At 39.6% G+C, this 21610-nt stretch overlaps 1 gene segment (V, D, J or C); it reads left to right on the top strand.

Annotated features, from left to right (window-relative positions):
• Positions 1-19664: 19664 nt before the first annotated feature.
• LOC131405512 (T cell receptor alpha variable 20-like) lies at positions 19665-20416 on the top strand. The segment is given in 2 exon segments: positions 19665-19752; positions 19917-20416. Coding segments are annotated over 2 exon segments (552 nt in total).
• Positions 20417-21610: the final 1194 nt, after the last annotated feature.

Genomic DNA, 21610 nt, shown 5'->3' with positions numbered 1-21610 from the left:
ATTTCTGTATCGTTCCTGCCTCAACAGCTTTTGAGTCCTGTTCTCTAACCCTATTGGAGATTCTGAGGCAAAGCCAATATTAATTAGCTTATTTATTTTCTACCTCATTCAGCCAGAGTAAGTTTCTGTTGCTCACCAATAAGAACCATGACTTATAAACAGTCTCATTCCAGCATTACGTAAATTAGAAAAACAAAAGAAAACTCACAGATACATTATCAGAGGTGATTGTAAGAAACTTAACAGTGTTTCCCAGAGGTATTCTAGAAATACTGGGTACCACCATATCTTTCTTAATTGAGTTCTTACCTGAATTAAACTGTATCTCTTCTTACTCTAGGCTGCAACCAGAGTTCAATGAAGGCAGAGAATAGAGGAACTTTGTAACTTCCTCTGAATCTACTCTGTACACACCTCACCTTTCCAGAGCACATTCTATCAGCAGGATGATGCCACCACAAGATGGCAGTGCCTGTCTCTCCTCAGACTCACTGGGTTTTAAATCACCCTGTGTGTATTGAAAGCAAAGCGTTGAGCTTGCTTCTGACTGGCTGGGTAAGAAACCTGAGACTCTCTCTGGGATCCAGAGGGACTAGATAAATGCACCCTGTAAGGAGAACTAACTCTTTAGACTGAGGAACCTGCCTCCATTTCAGGCCCCAGAGCCGAGTCTTCTGTGATCACAATAAAGAAGAAGAATGGAGAAACTCCTGGGAGTGTCTTTGGTGATTCTATGGCTTCAACTGGCCAGTGAGTTGGGGCTCTTGGTGATGGGAAGAGGGTGACCAAATTTCAGAGCCCACAAGCCCAAGGGGCAAAGTCTCCTTGTTAACTTGGAAAGGTACCAGAACATTATGGAAGGAAATGTAAACACTAGAGAGTAAAAATGCAATGACTGACTCTTCATCTCTGGCCTGTGTTTCTGCCTAGGAGTGAGCAGCCAACAAGGAGAACAGACTCTTCAGGCCATGAGCATCCAGGAGGGTGAAAATGCCATCGTAAACTGCAGTTATAAAACTAGTATAGAAAATTTACAGTGGTATAGACAAGATGCAGGTAGAGGCCTTGCCCTACTGATTTTAATACGTTCAAATGAGAGAGAGAAACACAGTGGGAGACTACGAGTCACGCTTGACACCTCCAGCAAAAGCAGCTCCCTGTCCATCAGGGCTTCCCGGGCTGCAGACGCTGCTGCTTACTTCTGTGCTGTGGATGCACAGTGTTCACCAGGCACCTGCAGCCCCTACACAAACTTGGCCAGAGCTGCCTCTTCGGAGCCCCAGCAGTGGGTAGAGTTGGTGGTTATGTCTTCCCATAAGGGAGAACCTACAAATAGCTGGCAACGTGAAAGGGAGGGCCTCTCAAAATTGTGATTTTTTTTGGAAGCACTTTGGACTAGAGGAAAGAGCATGAGATTTAGAATGAGAAACCGAAATGCCAGGTTCAGTTCTGCCAATCCTGGCTACATGGCCTTAGTCACATCATCAATGTAGCAGCCTTCAATTTCCTCACTGGAAATGAAGAATTTGGACTGATGAGTCCAAAAGACCCTTCAAGCTCTAATTTTATCTCCCCCCCAAAAAAAGGTAAGCTCTGGACACCTGTGGAGGATGAGGAAGGAGTTCTCAGCATTAGAGGTCTCATCTGTTGTACGTGCAGCCTCCTCAGGACTTCAGTGAGTCTTTGAGATGCATGAGATGACTTTTACAGTCCTCTAATTCCTGTATAGGAAACAGTAGATTCATCAGGCATTAGAATTAGAAAGGATCTTAGGACTCTTTCAATCAATCTTTTCATTTTAAAGCTGAGAAGTGGAAATATTACCTAAAAATAGAGATCAAGATCTGAATCTTTGGAGTGTCAGAGACAAATCTGATTCTGCCGTTTACTAGCTGTGTGATTTCCAAGGCTCAATTTCTCCATTAGTAAAATGGGAACTTATAAGAAAGTCATAATTTTTCCCCTTCCCAGGGAGAGGTATATGTTCTCCACTACCACATCCTAAAGTGTTGTTTTGTGAAAATGGGTACTTCTATTATCAAATACATAACAATTTACCAACCATTTACGCTTGTTCCTAGTAAGATAAATAAGTACTGAATAAAGTTTTCTTAATACAGTTTTGATACTACTGAAAATGTGTTTATGGAGAACATGAGGGCATTTGTATTTATGCACATATTTGGTGAAAAAGATGGGGGAGGCAGGGGAAAGGTTGTACAAGGCCGTGGTTCCCAAATGCCAGACCTTCAATCACCAGCATGACCTGTAGCAGAACCACCTAGAGCACCTTTGAAGATCTGATTATCAGGCTCTATCCCAGCTTATTCAGTCAGTCTCTGATGAAATGATGAACTTGTGTTTTTAATGACCATCATCTGTAGCAGTTAGATATTGGCTCAGCTTCATGTTACAGAAAACTCAAATAATAATATTTTTAACAAGGTGAGTTTATTTTTCTCTCACATAAAGAAACTCTATCGTATGCAGGGCTGGTATGCTGGCTTCATCATGTTGTGAGGGATCGAAGGTCTTTCTAGCTCACTGTCTCTCATCCTTAAGGTGTCACTCTTGCTTTTATATTTTGAAGAAGCTGTTAGAGATCCATCCACTTTATACACCTTCCATGCAGAAAGACAGAGAAAGTCAAAGGGCGGGGGGGGGGGGGTCCATGCTGGCTGAGTCAATCATTTCCAGAAAGTGCACCCAACAGCGTCTACTTACATTTCATTTTCCAGAGTGTAATTCGATGTCCCCACCCCTCTCCCATCTGCAGGGGAGACTGGGATATCAGGACTATTATTTTTTTTATCTCATTATGTTGCCACCCACATCAAAATTGGAGTTCTCTTAGCAAGAAGTAGGTGGGAATGGACATTGTATAGGTGTCTAGCAGCTTCTGTCATGCCCTCAGTTTAGGGAATATTAGGACTCATAATGGTTGTTTTTTTTTTTTTTTTGATTCATAGTTATTCTTTTCTTTGTTTAAGGTAGCATTTGTTTTTAGAGGAAGATTGGCCCTGAGCTAACATCTGTTGCCAATCTTCCTCCTTTTTTCCTTTTTTTTTTCTCCCTAAAGCCCCAGTAGATAGTTGCATGTCATAGTTGTACATCCCTCTAGCAGCTCTATGTGGGACACTGCCTCACCATGGCTTGATGAGTGGTGCATATGTCCGTGCCCAGGATCCAAACCTGAGAACCCTGGGCTGCTGAAGTAGAGTGCGTGAACTTAATCCGCTATGCCACCAGGCTGGTGCCTATAGTTATTCATTTTTGAAATGCCATATCCAATCTAACTCCTAGTCCTGTTGAATTTGCCTCCTAAAAGTCTTCCAGAAGACATTATGACCCTCACAATGCAATTCACCTCCACAATCCTGATTAAAAATCCACTTTAATCCCTTTCTCCTCAGTCCCCAGCACATTTGACATACCCCATTACTCCTCAATCAGTAAGAGTGATCTTCTCAGAGAGCAAATTTGACCATGTCAATCTCCTGGATCCCCATTTACTCTTAGAATAAAGGAAAATCTTCTTAATAAGATCTACAAAACTACATAATTTAGGATCCTGCTACCTCTCCAGGCTCATTCCACAATATGATCCTGATCTCTCTCTCTCTCTCTCTCTGTCTTCGATAATACTGGTATTATTTAAGTTTCTAAAAGCACCTTGTTCCTCCTATATGACCCCTTCATAGTGATTTTAGGTGACTTTCTTATTCTTTTCCCTTTTCCTAAAATTCTTTCCCCTCCCTTAGAAAGAGTAGAAACTAGTAAATTCCTGCTCATGCTTGTACACCTACCTGAGAGTCAGTAGTGAAGGAAGCTCAATGTGCACTCAAAATCATAGACCTCTGCCTTTTCACACTTGCAGTTTTTCCTTTATTTATTTGATTATTTGATTAAAAGCTATTTCCACTACTACTCTGGAGGCTTCTTAATGACAGGACCATACTTGAATCCTTAACACCCAAGTATCTTAGACATTAAGATCATCAAATCTCCTTCTTCCTCCTTTCTATCTATTAACTTTTTAATATACTTCCTTTATTTTAAGCCTCCTCAAAGAGCTATGATAATATTGTAGTGAAAGACCAAACAAGAAAATGTGGCTGAGTTTCTCAGACTCAAAGTCCAGGGTCTTTGGAGGTTTATGGGTAAATTCTTGGGGTATAGCAGGAGTCAGAAAACTATAACCCACACCTATTGTTGCCTACCACCTGTTTTTGTAAAAAAAGTTTTACTGGAAAACAACTGTGCCCATTTATTTATGTATTGACTATGGTTGTTTTATGCTATATTCGCAGAACTGAGTAGTTGCAATAGAGATCAAACGACTTCAAAGCCTGAAGTATTGGGGCTGGCCTGGTGGTGCAAGCCACCTGGGTAAGTGTGCGCCCTCTGCCGTGGTGGCCCGGGGTTCGCCGGTTCGGATCCTGAGCGCACAACGACACACTGCTCGGCAAGCCATGCCATGGCAGCGTCCCATATAAAGTAGAGGAAGATGGGCACGGATGTTAGCCCAGGGACGGTTTTCCTCAGCAAAAAAAGAGGAGGATTGGCAGATGTTAGCACAGGGCTGATCTCTTCACAAAAAAAAAATAAATAAAAAAATAAAGCCTAATGCATTTATTTTTTGGCCCTTTATAGGAAAAAGTTTGCCAACCCCTGGGGTATAGGAATTACATGACAATTTTTAGATTTGGAGTTTTCTGTTTGATGACAACAAAATAAAATAGTAAAGGCATATTTCTTATCATCTCTACAAACAATGCAATATTTCTCTTGGATTTGATGCTTTTGTGTTCTTTATGTCATTTTTACCAAATTGAAGACAAATGGAATAACAGTATCATACAAATTAAGGTATCACAGTTGTTTAAATGGAGAATAGTGTTCAGAAAATGTTAGTTATGATATGGCTCATGGTACTACAGACAGGCCAGACTTCGAAGAACCTAAGTTACCACAGTCACTGCCATGTTTCCATTGAAAGAAGATGTACTGCTCACATTCATTGTTTGAATGTATCAACATGCACTTCAGTAGATGTAAGACTAGCAGTAAACGGACAATATATATTTTTTTCAGCAGTGATTTTTTTTTGGTGCTGTATTAAACAAAGCAATTGTATAATGGTGACAAATAGGTATTTTTGGAAAGGAAAAGTAAAAATGCTAGAAATCACTAGTCATGATAATTCCGACAAGAGTACATTAAGCTCCAAATCATTTTAATGAAGGGAGTTATTGAACTACACACATCTATAGCTTCCTTCTAATAAGCCTATACCAATTCTCTAGTTTCAGCAAGAGAATCCCTCACATTAATATTTTAATTTGAATTTTATTGATTTTATATTTTGCTTGTTTTTTTGTTTGCTTTGGTAATTATGTAAGTCCTGTGAGCCTAAAAAGTTTATACTTAACTTCGTTTTTGTATGTATTTTTAAAACAGTGAACAGGAGAGTGGTCCCTTCTATGAAGATCTGAACCTTACTCAGTTTTGAGAAATGCTGAATGCACCTGTTATCCAGGTCCTGGATCTGATTCCGGAAAAAGCTGGACACACTGGGGGTCTAAGACATAAGCTCTCATAGAGACTCTATTTCAGAAAAAGATAATTGTAGCCACCAGACATGTCTACTCCTTCATTTATTCACTCATTCTTCAGATATTTTTTGAGTATCTACTATAAACTAAGGATCTATATATTTTGAGACATTAGTTATTGAGACTAATAAGATTAAATTCCTGATCTCAGGAACACCAAGTCTAGGTTGAAAAACAGGACACAGATGATTCTAATGTGATGTAGTAAGGGCAGTGATAGAGATGTGTACAAGGTACAGTGGGAAAAGAGACAGGCACACTCAGCCTGAAGAGCTGGGTGATGCTTTCTCAAGGAGGTGACATGTAAATTGCTTCTTAAAGAATGACTAGAAGTTACCTAGACAAACGTAGGGGAGAGAAGGGAGAACATTCTAAGCAGAGGGGCTCATCCCCTGGTGCCAGGGGACCAGTAGGGGAATACGTCAAGAAGGGAACTCAGGTCATGATTTTCTTTACACTCTCGGTATATCCTAAGATGCCTAAAATTAGCCTAATACTCAGTGTGAACAGACATTAGATGCTGGGTCTAGGGAGACTTAAGGGAGCCACATTGTCCTGCATCTTAAAGAGGGTGACAGAGGAATTACCCACTGTCTCAGCCTCAGGCAGCACTGTGAAGTCTGCAAAAAGTCTTTGGTGCTTCCTTTCTGGAGCCCTACCCCTCACCCCAGACACCTATTTCCCTTCTAAGTCTACACCTTCAGCTCCCCTGCAGTGTCAAGATCAAATTCCAAGATGTGAAGCAGGCTGTAGAGATAAAGGGGGAACCACAAGAGGGCGCTGCTCCCTTTGGGTGGTGGTTTGACACAAATTCATCTTCCACTTCTGAGCACACCTCTTATTCTACAGCCTGTGGCATAATCATGCAGGGCAGTTTGTCTTGCTTCACCCACGAGACAAGATTTTCTAGAAGTTTCCTCCAAAGGATCAAGAAAACAGAGGAACAGCCCTATCAGCTTTGGTGTATTCCTAAACAAAACCTGCTGCTGTTTCTCCTCCAGCCATGCTCTCTGCTTCCTGCTCAGGACTTTTGATCTTGTTGATATTGAGTAAGTAGTATTTATTCAAAATTTCTAACGTGTTCTATTCCTTGGTTTTGGGATGTCTTTTAACCCCTACCAAACTGCAGACTATCCCTCTTACATTGCCAATATAACAAAGCTTTTACTGTTTTTCAGGAGGGACCAATGGCGACTCCGTGACCCAGACAGAAGGCCCTGTTACCCTCCCCGAGGGGGCATCTCTGACCCTGAACTGCACTTACCAGAGCAGCTATTCAGTTTCCCTTTTCTGGTATGTCCAGTATCAAAGCAAAGAGCCTGAGCTCCTCCTGAAAAGCTCATCAGAAAACCAGGAGCTGGACAGCAGAGGGTTTCGGGCCAATCTTGTTAAGAGTGACAGCTCCTTCCACCTGCAGAAACCCTCGGTGCAAATGTCAGACTCGGCCGTGTACTACTGCGCTCTGAGAGACACAGTGAGGGGGACTGCAGGGGGAGCTGAGCACAAACCCGGAGGGCGCAGGTGGGCCTGGCTGTGGGAGCCCTGGGAGGGGGTGTACCTTCTCTCTCCAGTGTTCTCTGCTGGAGACATCCTCAAAGAGCTTCCAGCTCTAATGTCTCAGAGCCAAGGAACCTTGGAATTCTTGGAATACTCTGCAGAGAGGAACTGGGGGAGGGACAGTGTAAAGAGGAATCTAAGCTCTGTTCTCCAGAAATGCCTCTACTTTCAGCCCAGCCTCTTTCCCCCAGATGGCATATAATTCCTCGGCAGTGACATTAACTCTGCTCTATGACAGTTCAGTTGGTATATGCTGAAATACTTCACAACCTATTAATAAAAATTCCCCAAGCAAACAGTTCATGGACTAATGCATGACCTTGAAGCTCCTCTCTTGTTTTTACAATTCAGGTGAGGATTGTATGTCTTGCTGAGTGTCACCTGCAGAAACCCCATCTCCAGAGACTGGGACCCTTATTCTCTCTTCCCTTGACTTTTCCTTCCCTAATGGTCTCTTTAAAATGCTGCTGCCTGAGTAAGTTCTATGAGGAGAGCTTCCTGATGAGATTTTCCTTATGTCAAGGGCACTGGTTTCAGAACAGCCTGGTCAGTAAATGCTGCGTCCGTGGCATGTCTTGCTTGCACTGTGTTAACTCACCTCCACACTTCTTCCTGTCATCACGGCAGCTCTTTATTGTGACACTAAATAATGATCTGAATTCTGGACTTGAGGATCTGTGCTATGAGGAATTCTGGATTCTGGACATGACCACGGCTATATAACCTAACGTATTATTTTATCATTGCATTTATGCCTGTGATCCTTCTGAAATGTGTCAAATTCAGCAACCAAGGAAACATTCAGGTGTCTGTTTACAAAGAGAGAAGGATATACATGGACTCTTGTTCACTGGGACCTCAAATGGGTAAAATAATCCCAAGTTTAGAGTCACTCCTATTCCCGTTTTCCCCCAGCCACTGGCAACCACTAATCTACTTTCTGTTTCTATGGATTTATCTTCTCAGGACGTCTCATGTAAATAGAATCATATAGCATATGGCCTTTTGTGTCTGGTTTATTTCATATAGCACAATCTTTTCAGGGTACATCTGTGTATCAGTACTTCACTAATTTTCATGACCACATAATAATCTATGGGATGAAAATCCCGTATTTTCTTTATACATTCATCAGTTGGTGGGCATTTCAGTTGTTTCTACTTTTTTGGCTATTATGAATAAAGCTACTATCAGCATTTACGTACAGGAGATTTGCTATTTTAAACTCTAATATATTTTGAATTAGAGGTTTCTGTTTGTTTTGTTTTGCTTTATTTGGTACCAACATTTCTTTATGGATATAAAATGAGTAAATATATGAGAAAACATCTCTTAAAAATAATGATTTACATCAAAGTGAGATATTATTCCCAGCTATACTTACATTCATCCAAGGAAGCTTTTTGAGCACCTACTCACATATGCCGGTCATTTTAGTAAGTGTTGGGAATATAGTTTACATGATGGAGTCTCCTGCTTTAGGATTTTAGAACACAGTGTGTTAAAATACCATACAAGTCTTAAAATAGTGCTTCTTTCACAAATCATTTTATTCACTCACTGAACTCTATTTGTTCCCAAGTTTTTTGTGGCACTTACAGTTTTATGGGCAGTGGGCTAAGTGCTTTAAACTCCTCCCTGCCTCTCTAGGTGGATACTACCACATTCTCGGTTTACAGATGACAATATTGAAGTTTACAGATGTTAAGTCACTTGATGAAAGCTACATAACCAGTTAGGAGCAGAGCTTGGGCCAGGACCTAAATCTGTCTGATGCACAACCGATATGCTTAACTACTAGTTGATAGAACAATCTAGAAGTCTGTCTTTTTTCCCCAGAATATAATTGTATTCTTAGCTTTCACAATCATTGATGCTTTCATTTGATGAAGAAGAATCTGATGCAATATTAAAAGCTGTAGTTTACTCAACTGGCAATCACAGGAGTCTATATATACCTGCATATTGAAGCCAAAAAACTCAGTCACCATCTTCTGTGTTCTTGAACCATAATGTTGCTCAGATGCTCTCTGATGGAATAGCTTGGCTCTTCCAGGAGCCATAGCTGAGCCTCAGTGCCTGTTATCAGGAGACATACAGGTATTTGTCATGGAATTGGGGACTGTATTTTCCAAATACAAGCAATACTTGATATGGCAAATATTTCTACTCATTGAGAGTGCAGGACACAGCATTTTCTGTTCTGCTTCAGTATATATCTCATTAAAATAAATTCCTGGGGCCGGCCCCGTGGCTTAGCAGTTGGGTGCGCCCGCTCCGCTTCTGGCGGCCCGGGTTCAGATCCCGGGGGCTCAACGATGCCCCGCTTCTCAGGCCATGCTGAGGCCGCGTCCCGCATACAGCAACTAGAGGGATGTGCAGCTGTGGCATCCAACTATCTACTGGGGCTTTGGGGGAAAATAGATAAATAAAAAAAATTATAAAATAAATTCCTTTTTACACAATTATTAAATAGATGAATGACATCAATATGACATGGAAGTTTCATTGATTCCCTGTGATTTTTCTAAGCACATTAATAATTCGTGTCAAACCAAAGAACTATCAGGGGCAAGTTTCTCACTATTAAAAAAAGTCTCAACTCTACTTTAGTGTTAGCAGAGTTTGTTTTAGTGGCTTCAAAAATTTCTGGGGTTTTCAAGGTAAAGCTACCTGGTGAAGCCGAGAGTGAAGATAAAAAGACTGTGGGGCTATCCCCACCTCTAGTGTTGAAAATATTTATTTATTAAGAATAATAGGGGCCGGCCCGGTGGCACAAGTGGTTAAGTGCGCACGCTCCGCTGCGGTGGCCCGGGGTTCGCAGGTTCGGATCCTAGGCGCGCACTGACTCACCGCTTGGCAAGCCATGCTGTGGTGGCATCCCATATAAAGTGGAGGAAGATGTGCACGGATGTTAGCCCAGAGCCAGTCTTCCTCAGCAAAAAGAGGAGGATTGGGAGATGTTAGCATAGGGCTGATCTCCTCACGGAAAAAAAAAAAAAGAGGCCGGCCCCATGGCTTAGCAGGTAAGTGCGCGTGCTCCGCTACTGGTGGCCCGGGTTCAGATCCCAGGCACCCACTGATGCACCGCTTCTCCAGCCATGCTGAGGCCACGTCCCACATACAGCAACCAGAAGGGTGTACAACTATGACATACAACTATCTACTGGGGCTTTGGGGAGAAAAAAGGAGGAGAATTGGCAATAGATGTTAGCTCAGAGCCAGTCTTCCTCAGCAAAAAGAGGAAGATTAGCATGGATGTTAGCTCAGGACTGATCTTCCTCACAAAAAAACAAAAAATAAATAACTTTTAAAATTTTTATAAACCTGGTCTTATTGGAAATACATGTTCTCATGAACCTATATCTAGAGAGGTGAAACACAAGTCCCAATATTTAAGGCTGCAAAGAGTTTACTACGATGCAAGGGACAAATGTCAGTGGAGATTGAACTCTGCTGGTATTTTTAATAGGATTTCTATTGTTTTTGATAATGCTTTGGCTACAAAGTTGTGTATTTTTAGGGTTTTCCCTATCCCAATTTCCATTGTAATTAATGCGTGTGGTTTGGAAGAGCAGGAGGTATTTCAGAAATACGCATATTGAGTTATAACAGATGTTCCTGTACATAGGCACTGAGCAGAATTTTCTGAATTTATTTTTGTTTACACATACGTATAACGTGTGTACGCATATACATGTATGCTTTTTCCCTGCTGATACTAAACATGGCACACACACTTGACAGATTTTGTGACTCAGGAGGCATGATGTGAAACCATTCATTAACAACAAAATATTTCTCATGTAACTTTTACTGGATTCCATGCAAGGTAGGAACAAAGATTGAGACTAAAAGTTTTGCCTTCCTGTTAGGGAGTCAAAACCCCATGATAACTTTTCATCTTGATTCTTTCAGGAGAAAAGGAGGCATATATAAGACCAAAAGGTGCAAACTATGTTATCCCATGTATTTACCATAACTATTAATAAATTATATTCTATAAAAAAGTCTCACATTTTCCATCAAAGAAGAATGAACTGAACATGATTTAATTTTACCCTTGTTTATTTCCAGTCCAATAAGTTATAATTAGACAAAATAGGTGCTCAGGAGTCTAGCATTTCCCTCCTATACAGGAAGCATGTGACAAGACACAGGCAAACTTGTTCTGTATCTGCTAACTCTAGTTGCTGTATGGGAGTAGGAGTATCACACAACCCAGTAACTTTGCCCGTTCCTTTTGAGCACAGGGTTCAGAATTAAGATCTGGGTTTGACGTGGAATAGAGGACATTTCACTCAAGAGAAGTGCTACCAATATGTTGATCGCCAATGTGCTGCGGGCAGTCACAGCCTCTATGTGTCTTGGTAAGGATGGCCACAAACACAGGATTCAAGCTCCTCTCAGTTCTGAAGGTTGCGGGGAGAGGCAGATCACTGTTGTCTGGTGAGGCTTAATAGGGAGAGATAACGGGCAATGCAATCAGAGTGCTGAGTCCTAAGCCACTTCATCCCTTATACCCTCATGGTTCCAAATAAGGGATCAGTCTATTTCTTTCCTCTTTCCATGCTTGATCCAGCATGACCCAGAAGGTAACTAAGCCCATCTGTATTTTCTGTGGTGGAGAAGGAGGCTGCAACCTTGGATTGTGTATATGAAGCTAATAGTTATAGTTATTGTTTATTCTGGTACAAACACACACCAAATGGGAAAATTATTTTCCACATTGATCAGGAGTCTTACAAAGAACAAAATACAACAAAGGGTCAGTAGTTTTTGAACTTCCAGAAACCAGCCAGTTCCATCAGCCTCATCATTACAGACTCGCAGCTCGGGGACTCAGCAGTGTATTTCTGTGCTCTGAGAGAGGCCATAGTGATGTGGGTGCCTGTGGGAGCCCCAAAGAAACCTCAAATCTCAACCTGAGGTATCCCCCAGTTGTGAACACCTGGGTGAGAGTCTCCGTCTGAACCGGAAGAGGCAGGGGCTGTGTCAGCAGTGGGGGAGGGGGGGGGTTAGAGGAGTTCCCTAAGGAAAGTGCTCTCTCTCTGGCTCAGAGAACATATCTAAAAGTGTTGTTCATCAAAAGATCTTCATCTTCAGTTCTTTATCTTGAAGTAGATCATTTGGCAAAAGATTTTTTGAAAAACTTTTCTACGGTGATTACATTAAAGTGGAAGATCCCAAACTGAAATGCCTACCCTGTTCCAGCCTGTGCTGCCAAAGTTGATGCTTGTCACACTGCACCCCAAATCCATCCTGGTGTTGAAAAGGGGACTTTAGGAAGCTTCAGTGGAAGGATTAGGACCTCCCAGAGACTGCAGCTGAGTCTGTGCTCTTTCTTGTTTGTACTTTTGGTTTCCAGAAGCTCCCCCATGTCCACTACTGGTCACTCTCTGCCCTTGCAGGGAAAGCCCAACTCCACACATCACTTTTGCTGGTTGTTGAACTTTATATAAATAGCATAATATAGTTTGGATTTTTTTTCTATCTAGATTCTTCTCTTAAAATTATATTTCTAAGATTCATCCATATTGTGTACAGTTTAGTTTGTTTATTCTCATTGCTGTATGAATATACCAGTTTATTTAGCCATCTACTTAAATGGTTACTTGGATTTTTCTCGTCTTTGTCTCTTATCAATAGTGATGTTATGAATATTCTCATACGTGCTCCTTGGCGGACATATTTACACACTGATTTTGGGCATATATGTTAGAATTTCTAGATCAAAGGGTATACATATATCTGGCTTTAATTCCTCAACTAGTTAAACCCTCAAAAAGAGACTTCTGTGTTGTAAATCAACAGAAATTTTCAGTTCTCATCACAGCTGACCTCTCAGAAACTTTTGACACGTGAGTTGTGACCACTTACTCTTTCTTAAACTCTCTCTTCCTCAGGCTTCTCTGACAAACCATTCTCTGGGGTTCTGACCCACTTCTTGAGCTGTTTCCTCTTTGACTCCTGCACACGCTCTCATCTCCCTCCCAATCACTAACTGCTGGACGTCTGCGAGCTTTAGTCTTAGGCCGTCTCCTCTCCTTATGTTGTTCTCTCTGTGACATTTTATCCTGTCTGTGACTCACGTATTTATGTCTCTACCAGGTATCACCAGCTAATTTCTCTTACCTTTCACTCAATTAAAAAAGTATGAGTCACCTATGTGTCATGTATATACATAGATAAAAATAACAGAATAATCAGCGTTTTGGCCATAAATATAGTAAAGTAAGAGAAATTGTCATTGCAACCTAGAATGATCCTTTACATCCTCCAAAGTCCAGGGCACTCATTTCAAACTCTCTGAGAAATCTTTTGAATCTCCCTAACTTGGCTTCAGGAAGATTGGAAATGCCACACCACCACAGTTTCTCTCCTGTTCTCTCCAACTCTTAGTGAATACTTAGTTTTCTCATACATCTTTACTGTGGATAATAGGCTAAAGAAAGTTAAAAAAATGTGTTTTTTTTGTTTGTTTGCAAGTATCCCAAAGCATTTATTGTGGTCTCTCTCCATGTGGTCTCATGTAGTGAGGGCTCTTTCCGAAGTCCAAGACAAAAGGAAATATTGCAGTTAATACACTTTTACATATCTACGTCTATATCTATACTTATGTATAGATTTTTAAAATTCCTGTTATGCCTATAACTGTGAGCTCTATAGAGTCAGGAAACATGTATGTACTGTACACTAATTGACAACATCAACAGATACAGAGCTTCTACCATTTGGCTACTGTTAGATAAGCATGGATGAATTATTTCTTGTATTTCTTCATTTCTCATCACCATGAGAACACTTCTTCTGTTTGCATGTGCCATAAATTACCTTTCTGTTTCTACAGATTTTCCTCATATGGCGCTATTTTCGGGTTTGGAGATATGAGTCCTATAAAGCTAAGAGTGGTAGTGGGAGAGGTGTCCAGGCTGAAGAAAATCACAGTTAACTCAGCTCTGTGTCCCCATACTTTTCCTTTCTGTCATCCTAATTTCTGGGCACAAATGAAATGACCATCGTATAGGAGGTGTTCTCCATACACTAGATGCTGCCCTTCTATACAACTGGATAGGGTCAAACTATCTGTTCCTGTTAGTCTTTACTATTGCCACGGGTTTCTCTGCTTCTTTATATATATATTTTTTCAAGTGTAGTGACCTAGTTGATTTACTTAGCTTTGGGGTAGATAGTCTTACCATTAGGAGTCCTAGCTTAAAACTTAAGGAAAATGATCCTGTTTTTCTAATTTCCTGACTCTGGTTCCAAGGGCTGAATTACTTCAATTAAGAACACTTTAAGGCTCCTGGATCCTTAACCCTTAAGAAAACATTGGAAAGTATTACCATCAATTGTAATCCTGGTCTTTTCAAAATCCTCCCATGAGAGAAAAATCAGAACTCTGCCCCTGGGACAGTAGGAAGAAGCATCACTACATCCTGGGGAACTGAGCTCTTTGGCCTTGGGACTGTGGCTGTGAAAAGAGGCAAATGAAAGCATGTATTTTAGAAAAAAGTAATAATAAAAAGAGGGATTTTTCATTCTTGGGGCACTTTGAATAGAATATTCTTTTCTTTAAGAAATATGTGCTTAATTATCGTGAAAGAAGTCATAGACAAGGAAGGAGAATCTCACTTTTAGTTCAGCTTGATGACTTAAAGATGGATGGGCATTTTTCTCAGAGAACTTTAAAGTTCAAAAGAATGCAAATGTCAGGAAAGATTACAGTTATCCTTTCTCATAAGATAGGTGTAACAATGTTCCAAACCTGTACTAGAAAACATTTCCCTGTGATACATGATAGAGAATTTCAGAGGCTGATGAGTTGAGAAGGATTGGTTTGGGACTTAAATTTTTAAATTTATTTTTCCGTGGAGAAATCATAGTAAGTATAAAAAGGGAAATTTGCAGCCTCAAAATTTAAAGAGTTTTTTCACTCCTCTATGAGAAGTCCTCAACCTACATTTTGGTTTTGCTGCTTTGAGCTGGTTACTTGATCATAGGAAACAGGTAAAGCTTACGGCAAAGATAATGACACATTCCTCTTAAAAAAATTCTTTTAAAATATAAACATAAAAAATTAACTCAAAATGGATCATGGGCTTAAATGTAAAGCAGAAAACTATGAAACTTTTAGAAAAGAAGTAGAAGAAATTCTCAGGACCTGGGGCTAGGTGAAGAGATATTAGATTTGACACCAAAAGCATTACACACACACACACACACACACACACACACAAACACGCACACATACCCACACACATTGGACTTCATCAAAATCAAAAACTTTTCCTCTGCAAAAGACCCTGTTAAGAATATGAAAAGATAAGCTACAGACTGGGAGTAAATATTTATAAACAATGTGCCTGACACAGGACTTGTATGTAGAATATGTAAAGAACTCTCAGAACTCAGCACTAAAAACGGCAAAAATCTGGAAACAACCCATATGTCCTTCGATGGATGACTGGTTAAGCAAACTGTGGTACATCCATACCATGGACTACTACTCAGAAATAAAAAGGAATAAACAGGTTGGATACACACAATAACTTGGATAGAGCTGCTGCTTTTATTACTCATGGTGAGTGAAAAAAACCAATGTCAAAAGGTTACTACTATATGATTCTGTTTATATAACACCATAGAAATAACAAAATTGTAGGAATGAGAACAGATTAGTGATTGTCAGGGGTTAATGATGGGAGGAGGTGAAGGGTGTGGCTACAAAGCAGTAGCATGAGGAAGCTTTGTGGTCATGAAACAGTTGTGCATCTTGGTTGTGGGAATGAATCTATACATATGATATACGTGAATGCATGAATCTGTACATATATAAAATTGCATAGAACTACACAAACACATATGAGTGTGTGTAAAACTGGAAATCTAGATAAACTCTGTTGACTATACCTATGTCAGTTTCCTTGTTTAGATACTACTGGAGGAGACCAGGTGAAGAGATATTGAGATCTCCCTGTACATTTTTTGAAACTTCCATGAATCTCTTATTATTTTAAATAAAAATATTTTAAAAAATTAAACAAAATTTTTGTAAAACTCCCAACTGAGAGTCATCTCCTCTGGCTCTGTTACACATCACACATTCAGCCCCTTGGTTGTTTTAGTTTCTACCTTGCAAAGAGCCCTTGCACTAATCATGCAGTTATCTTTTTTACCTTCTTTCTGAGATGCACATATTCAGAAACAGAGAAAAACTGCCTTTTAAATATGATTTGTAAGAGTCCCAGTTTTCTGAGTATGACCAGATAAATCAAATCAATGAATGATAAATTGTGTACAAATTAGTTTAATAAATTTCAGGTCACTGAGAAATTATCCAATTCTCAAAGAAAAAGCCATAGAACAATGGATGTTGTTTATACTGTTAGTACAATAAATTCTGTGTAGCTTATTTTCTCTTGTTACAGAGTGGGAGAAGGGATAGAGTAATGTAAAGCAGTGCATCTGAGAGTCGGTGCTCTTTTTCTGGATTGTAGCTAATGGGGAGCAGAATGTGGTATTTGGACAAGTCTAAAGAGAATTTATACAAATGGTGGTTAATTTAACAAGATAAACACATGCTCAATGACAAAATTCAATGGTGTGTCATAGAATCAAACAAATTAAGCAATACTAGTTTGCCATAGATATCTTAGCCTATTGTTGCCAATATCAATATTCTTAGGAAAACAGCTTGGGATTTAAGTCAAGATATTATTGAAGTTAATTTTCATGAGGTAACTACTCTCTAAATTCAATAGCTCTTCTTTTTGTAGGAATGTGATATTGTCTAAAATATGAATACTTTGAAAATTTTTCATACCTATTTGAAACTAGACATGCTGATTCTAAAATTCAAGTGAAGACTAAATATGCAGAAAATCAGAAACAGTTTTGAAACCTGAAACAAGATTAATGGGGGTGGGGGCCAGCCCCGTGGCTTAGCGGTTAAGTGCGTGCGCTCCACTGCTGGTGGCCCGGGTTTGGATCCCGGGTGCGCACCTATGCACCGTTTCTCCGGCCATGCTGAGGCCACGTCCCACATACAGCAACTAGAAGGATGTGCAGCTATGACATACAACTATCTACTGGGGCATTGGGGGAAAAAAATAATAAATAAAATTATAAAAAAAAATAAAAAGAATAATGGGGGTGGGGTGGAGACAAGCTCTATCACATTAAATAGTATCGTAATGCTAGAATAATTAAAAATAGCTGGTGCTAGAAAATGTATAACTAGATAGACTGATAGAAGAGAAGAGAGAAGAAAGAAATAGAAATAAATTACATATAGGAAATTAGTATACTACAAAGTTAATACTAATCAGTGGGAAAACGATTGATTATTCAGCAGATAATGGGGCAACTGACTAGCCACTTAAAAAAATTGACCCCTTGCCTTACTCCTTAGATCAAAATAATTCCAAATGGTAGACTTAAAATATTAAATTTTAAACATAATAGAAATGTTCAAGATTTGTAAAAAATAACCTGGGAGCAAGTCAAATCTTTCTAAGGAAGGATCAAACTTGAGAAGGCAGAATAAAAGTGGATACATTCGAATAAACAATAAATAAGAATATGTAAAAGCAAACATTCCTACATTGCAAAAACACCACCCAAAAGCCAAAATCAAATGCCAAAATGGAATAAAACATGTAAAAATAGGGAAAATGTAACTTAAATATATAAAGAGCTTTTGCAAACCAATAAGATTAACTTTCCAAAATAAAATTGCATTAATAACATAATAGCTAATATTAATCAAGTGTTTGCTATGTTCTAGCCAGTATTTTGTATTTTATCTATCTATCTATCTATCTATCTATCTATCTATCTATCTATCTATCTATCTACCTACCTACCTACCTGTCTATCTATTCTATGTAATCTATCTATCTATGTCAATACATATTTCAAATGATTGTCACAGCATTTCTGTAAGATGTGTACTATTCTTTATCCGTTACTCAGTTGAGGAAACTTAGAGAGAGTCACTGAGCAACTTGTTCAGAATCTCACAGCAAATAAACTTCTAGAGCTGGAGTTTGATCCCTGTCATTCTGACTCCAAAGCTAACACTTAAACAGAATTTTGAATAGACTTTTCAGAGAGACATGCAAATAGATTTAAAATTATTTTTTAAATCTCAGCTTTACTATTAATAGAGAAATAAAAAATGGTAATATGAATTAGCATTTTTCACTTCATAAATCAAGAAAGATAAAAAAGTTTGATTATGTAATATGTTGGCAAGGGAGTGGAGAAACAGACATTCTGACACATTGTAAATGTGTAAATTGCCACTCCTTGTTTAGAAGCATACTGGCAATACTTATTCAATGAAAAATGCATGGATCCTTTGTCACAGTTTTTATACTTTCAATAATTTTTATGTTCATGTTTGGCAAACTTCTTTGTATGAGGGTATTCATTTCATCATACTCTGTGGTAGTAAGAGATTGGAAATAATCTAAAGTTGCAAAAATACAAAACCACTTAAGTAAAATATGGTATATTCACACAATGGTATGCTATGTAGCCATTTTTGCATGGGAAAAATGCAAAGCACAGAATGGAGTGTATAGGTTTGTCTGAAAATAATGAATGTTATTCATTCATTATTAATGAATAATGAATGTGTGTGTGTGACAAAAATAGTTTCCTCTATGAATGAACTGTGGTACTGAAGGATAAATGAGGAAGGAAGACTTAAATTTACTGTTTATTATTTATATTATGTAAAATGTTTATGATTTGCATGGGTAATAGTTACTCCCCTACCCTCACCCAGGTGACTTTCTGATGTCTCCCAAGTCCTGAAATGGAGAGTTCTTTTTTCCATCTGCTATACTCTTCCCTCCCTCCCTGCTAAGATCTATCAAGTTTGTGAGCCTGAGTTTTGGTCACACTTGGTCCCTGTAGCCAGGCATAAAAGTATTTGAAGAAATAGATTTCTTAACTTAGCTTCTTAATCCCTGTCAAAGAGGTTTCCAGACTTTTCCACAACCTAGTTGATTCCCATCTTTTCAGCTCTCTAGTCCTTTGAAGGTTTCACCTGCTGAGATTCTTGTGTATTATAGTCAATTACACCTCCCCTTGGGTTCAACTCTTTTGTAACCTCTGGCAGCAGTTTAGCTTTAAAGGCCATTCAAGGAACCATCAAACAATTAAAAGTGCGGGTAAGAGAAGGCTTTTCTGATCACTACTTGAACCTCATATACTCTGTGCCCCCCAAATATCAAAAATGTCCTTCTCTCAGTCTTCTTTGTAGGTGGTGTGAAGTGGGTACTGTGAGATTGTGTATGTGACCACGAGGTGGCAGTGGCTCCACTCCTCTCATTCCACGAATGCCTTAAACATCAAAAGCATGAAAGTTACTAGACGATTTGCTTCGATTAGCTGAGCTGTCAACAGAAAGGCTCTCTCACTCATTAGAGAACAAGAACTAAGACACAGAAACAGCTCCTCAGAGAAGAGAAGTTTTGGAATCATCACAAATTGTATCAAGACTGAGAAATCAAGATGGAGAACATGCTGGAATGTGCCTTCATAGTCTTGTGGCTTCAGCTTGGCTGTAAGTTGGAGGTGAAGAGATGAGACCATAAGGGCACATTTATCCAAAGCTGGAGAGAAGAGATAGGGGTTTAGTCCCAGCTCATACCAGGTGTCTTGTTGGAACTTTTCAAAACTGCTGAACTAAAAGCTGTGTCTCATTTCTGATTTTGTTTTCCTGAACAGGGTTGAGTGGAGAAGACCAGGTGGAGCAGAGTCCTCAGACCCTGAGACTCCAGGAGGGAGACAGTCTCAGCCTCAACTGCAGTTACACGGTCAGCTATTTTGGAGGGCTACAGTGGTACAGGCAGGATCCTGGGAAAGGTCCCGAACTCCTCTTCCTCCTGTATTCAGTTGGGGATGAAAAGCAGAAAGAAAGACTAAAAGCCACGGTGTCAAAGGAGGGAAGTTCTCTGCACATCACAGCCCCTAAACCTGAAGACTCAGCCACTTACCTCTGTGCCGTGGAGACACAGTGCTCCCCGGGCACCTGCAAGCCTGTACCAAAACCCTGCAGCTGCGGCTCTGGAATAAGGGCATGTCTTGTTTTTCCTCCTCGAAGAAGTGTTTACTTAGCACCCAAAACCTCTTTCTTAGTGGTCCTATGGAGAATGAAGTCTTCTGACATAGCCAGATGCCGCATAGATTCAGAAGGGACAGCTGTGATATGGAGTCTTGGTTTCTAGTCTTGGCCCCCTGAAAAAGAGACTGCACAGGAATACACACTCTTCCCTGAGATTATTATCTTTTTTGCATTATCTCATAATAATCTGGTCACACGTTTATAAGTGAACTTTTCCCATTTTAATATAGTCTTCTTGAAGCCCACATCTCCACCAGCCACATTTCTACATTTCTCTTCTCCTTAGCAATCAAATTAGTTGAAAAAATTGTCTCTACTTACTGTCTCCATTTCCTCAACTCCCATTCCTCACCTCACTTGAATCTGGCTTCTGTTGGCATCATTCCCAGAGAAGCTCTCACCTTAACACCAGTGGCTTTGGTGTTAAAGCCAACAGATATTTTTCAGTCTTCATCTTATCTGAGATTCTCAACAGACTGTCTTCTCTTCTTTTTAAAAATAAATTTTATTTTTATCAAGATAATACTCCAATATATTTACAAAATCAAATAGCACCCTCTTACTCTCTCACTCCTCCACACACTTGCCCTGCCTCCTCGATGGAACTGCTGTTAATTCTCAGGTCATGGCACTGACGCTTATCTCAATATTTAAAAATACTGTTTCTTTACTTTTTCTTCTCTCTTTTTTTGTAAATGAGGTACAACACATATAATAAAGTGCACAAAAGTTAAGCCTAAAATTCAACAAAATTTTACACTTTGTTTACACCTATGCAATACATCCAGATCTAAATATTGAACATATCTCATAGTCCAGGATATTTCCACCTGCCTTTTCCATTTCAACAGCCCTCCCACTCATTCTCCACCCTAAGTAACCACTCTTCTGACTTCTATCACCTGTTCTTGAACTTCATGTGACTGAAATTGTATAGGATGGTAGAGTATACCTTCTCAAATCTGGCTTCCTTCACTCAACATAACATCTTTGCAATTCATTAATGCTGCTTTGTGTGTCAGTTGCTTGTTCTTTTTCATTAATGTGTAGAGTTCCTCTGTGTGAATACACAACAATTCATTTATCCATTCTCTTTGAAGTAGACATTTGGGTTGTTTGGATTGTTTACAGTTTGGCGCCATTATGAAAAAGGTTGTATGTGAAAAAACATCCAGATTTTTTCCTTCCTATGTAGGGAAAAACCCAGTTCTTCCCTATACGTCTTTCTTTCCTATAAATCTCCTTTACTACTCACACAAAACACTCACACGTTTGACACTTCTGGTGACCAAATGTG

The sequence above is a fragment of the Diceros bicornis genome, chromosome 5 (assembly GCF_020826845.1).
Source record: "Diceros bicornis minor isolate mBicDic1 chromosome 5, mDicBic1.mat.cur, whole genome shotgun sequence".
NCBI lineage: Eukaryota > Metazoa > Chordata > Mammalia > Perissodactyla > Rhinocerotidae > Diceros > Diceros bicornis.
The sequence above is the reverse complement of the archived record's forward strand: the minus strand, read 5'-3'. Positions and strand labels throughout refer to the sequence as shown.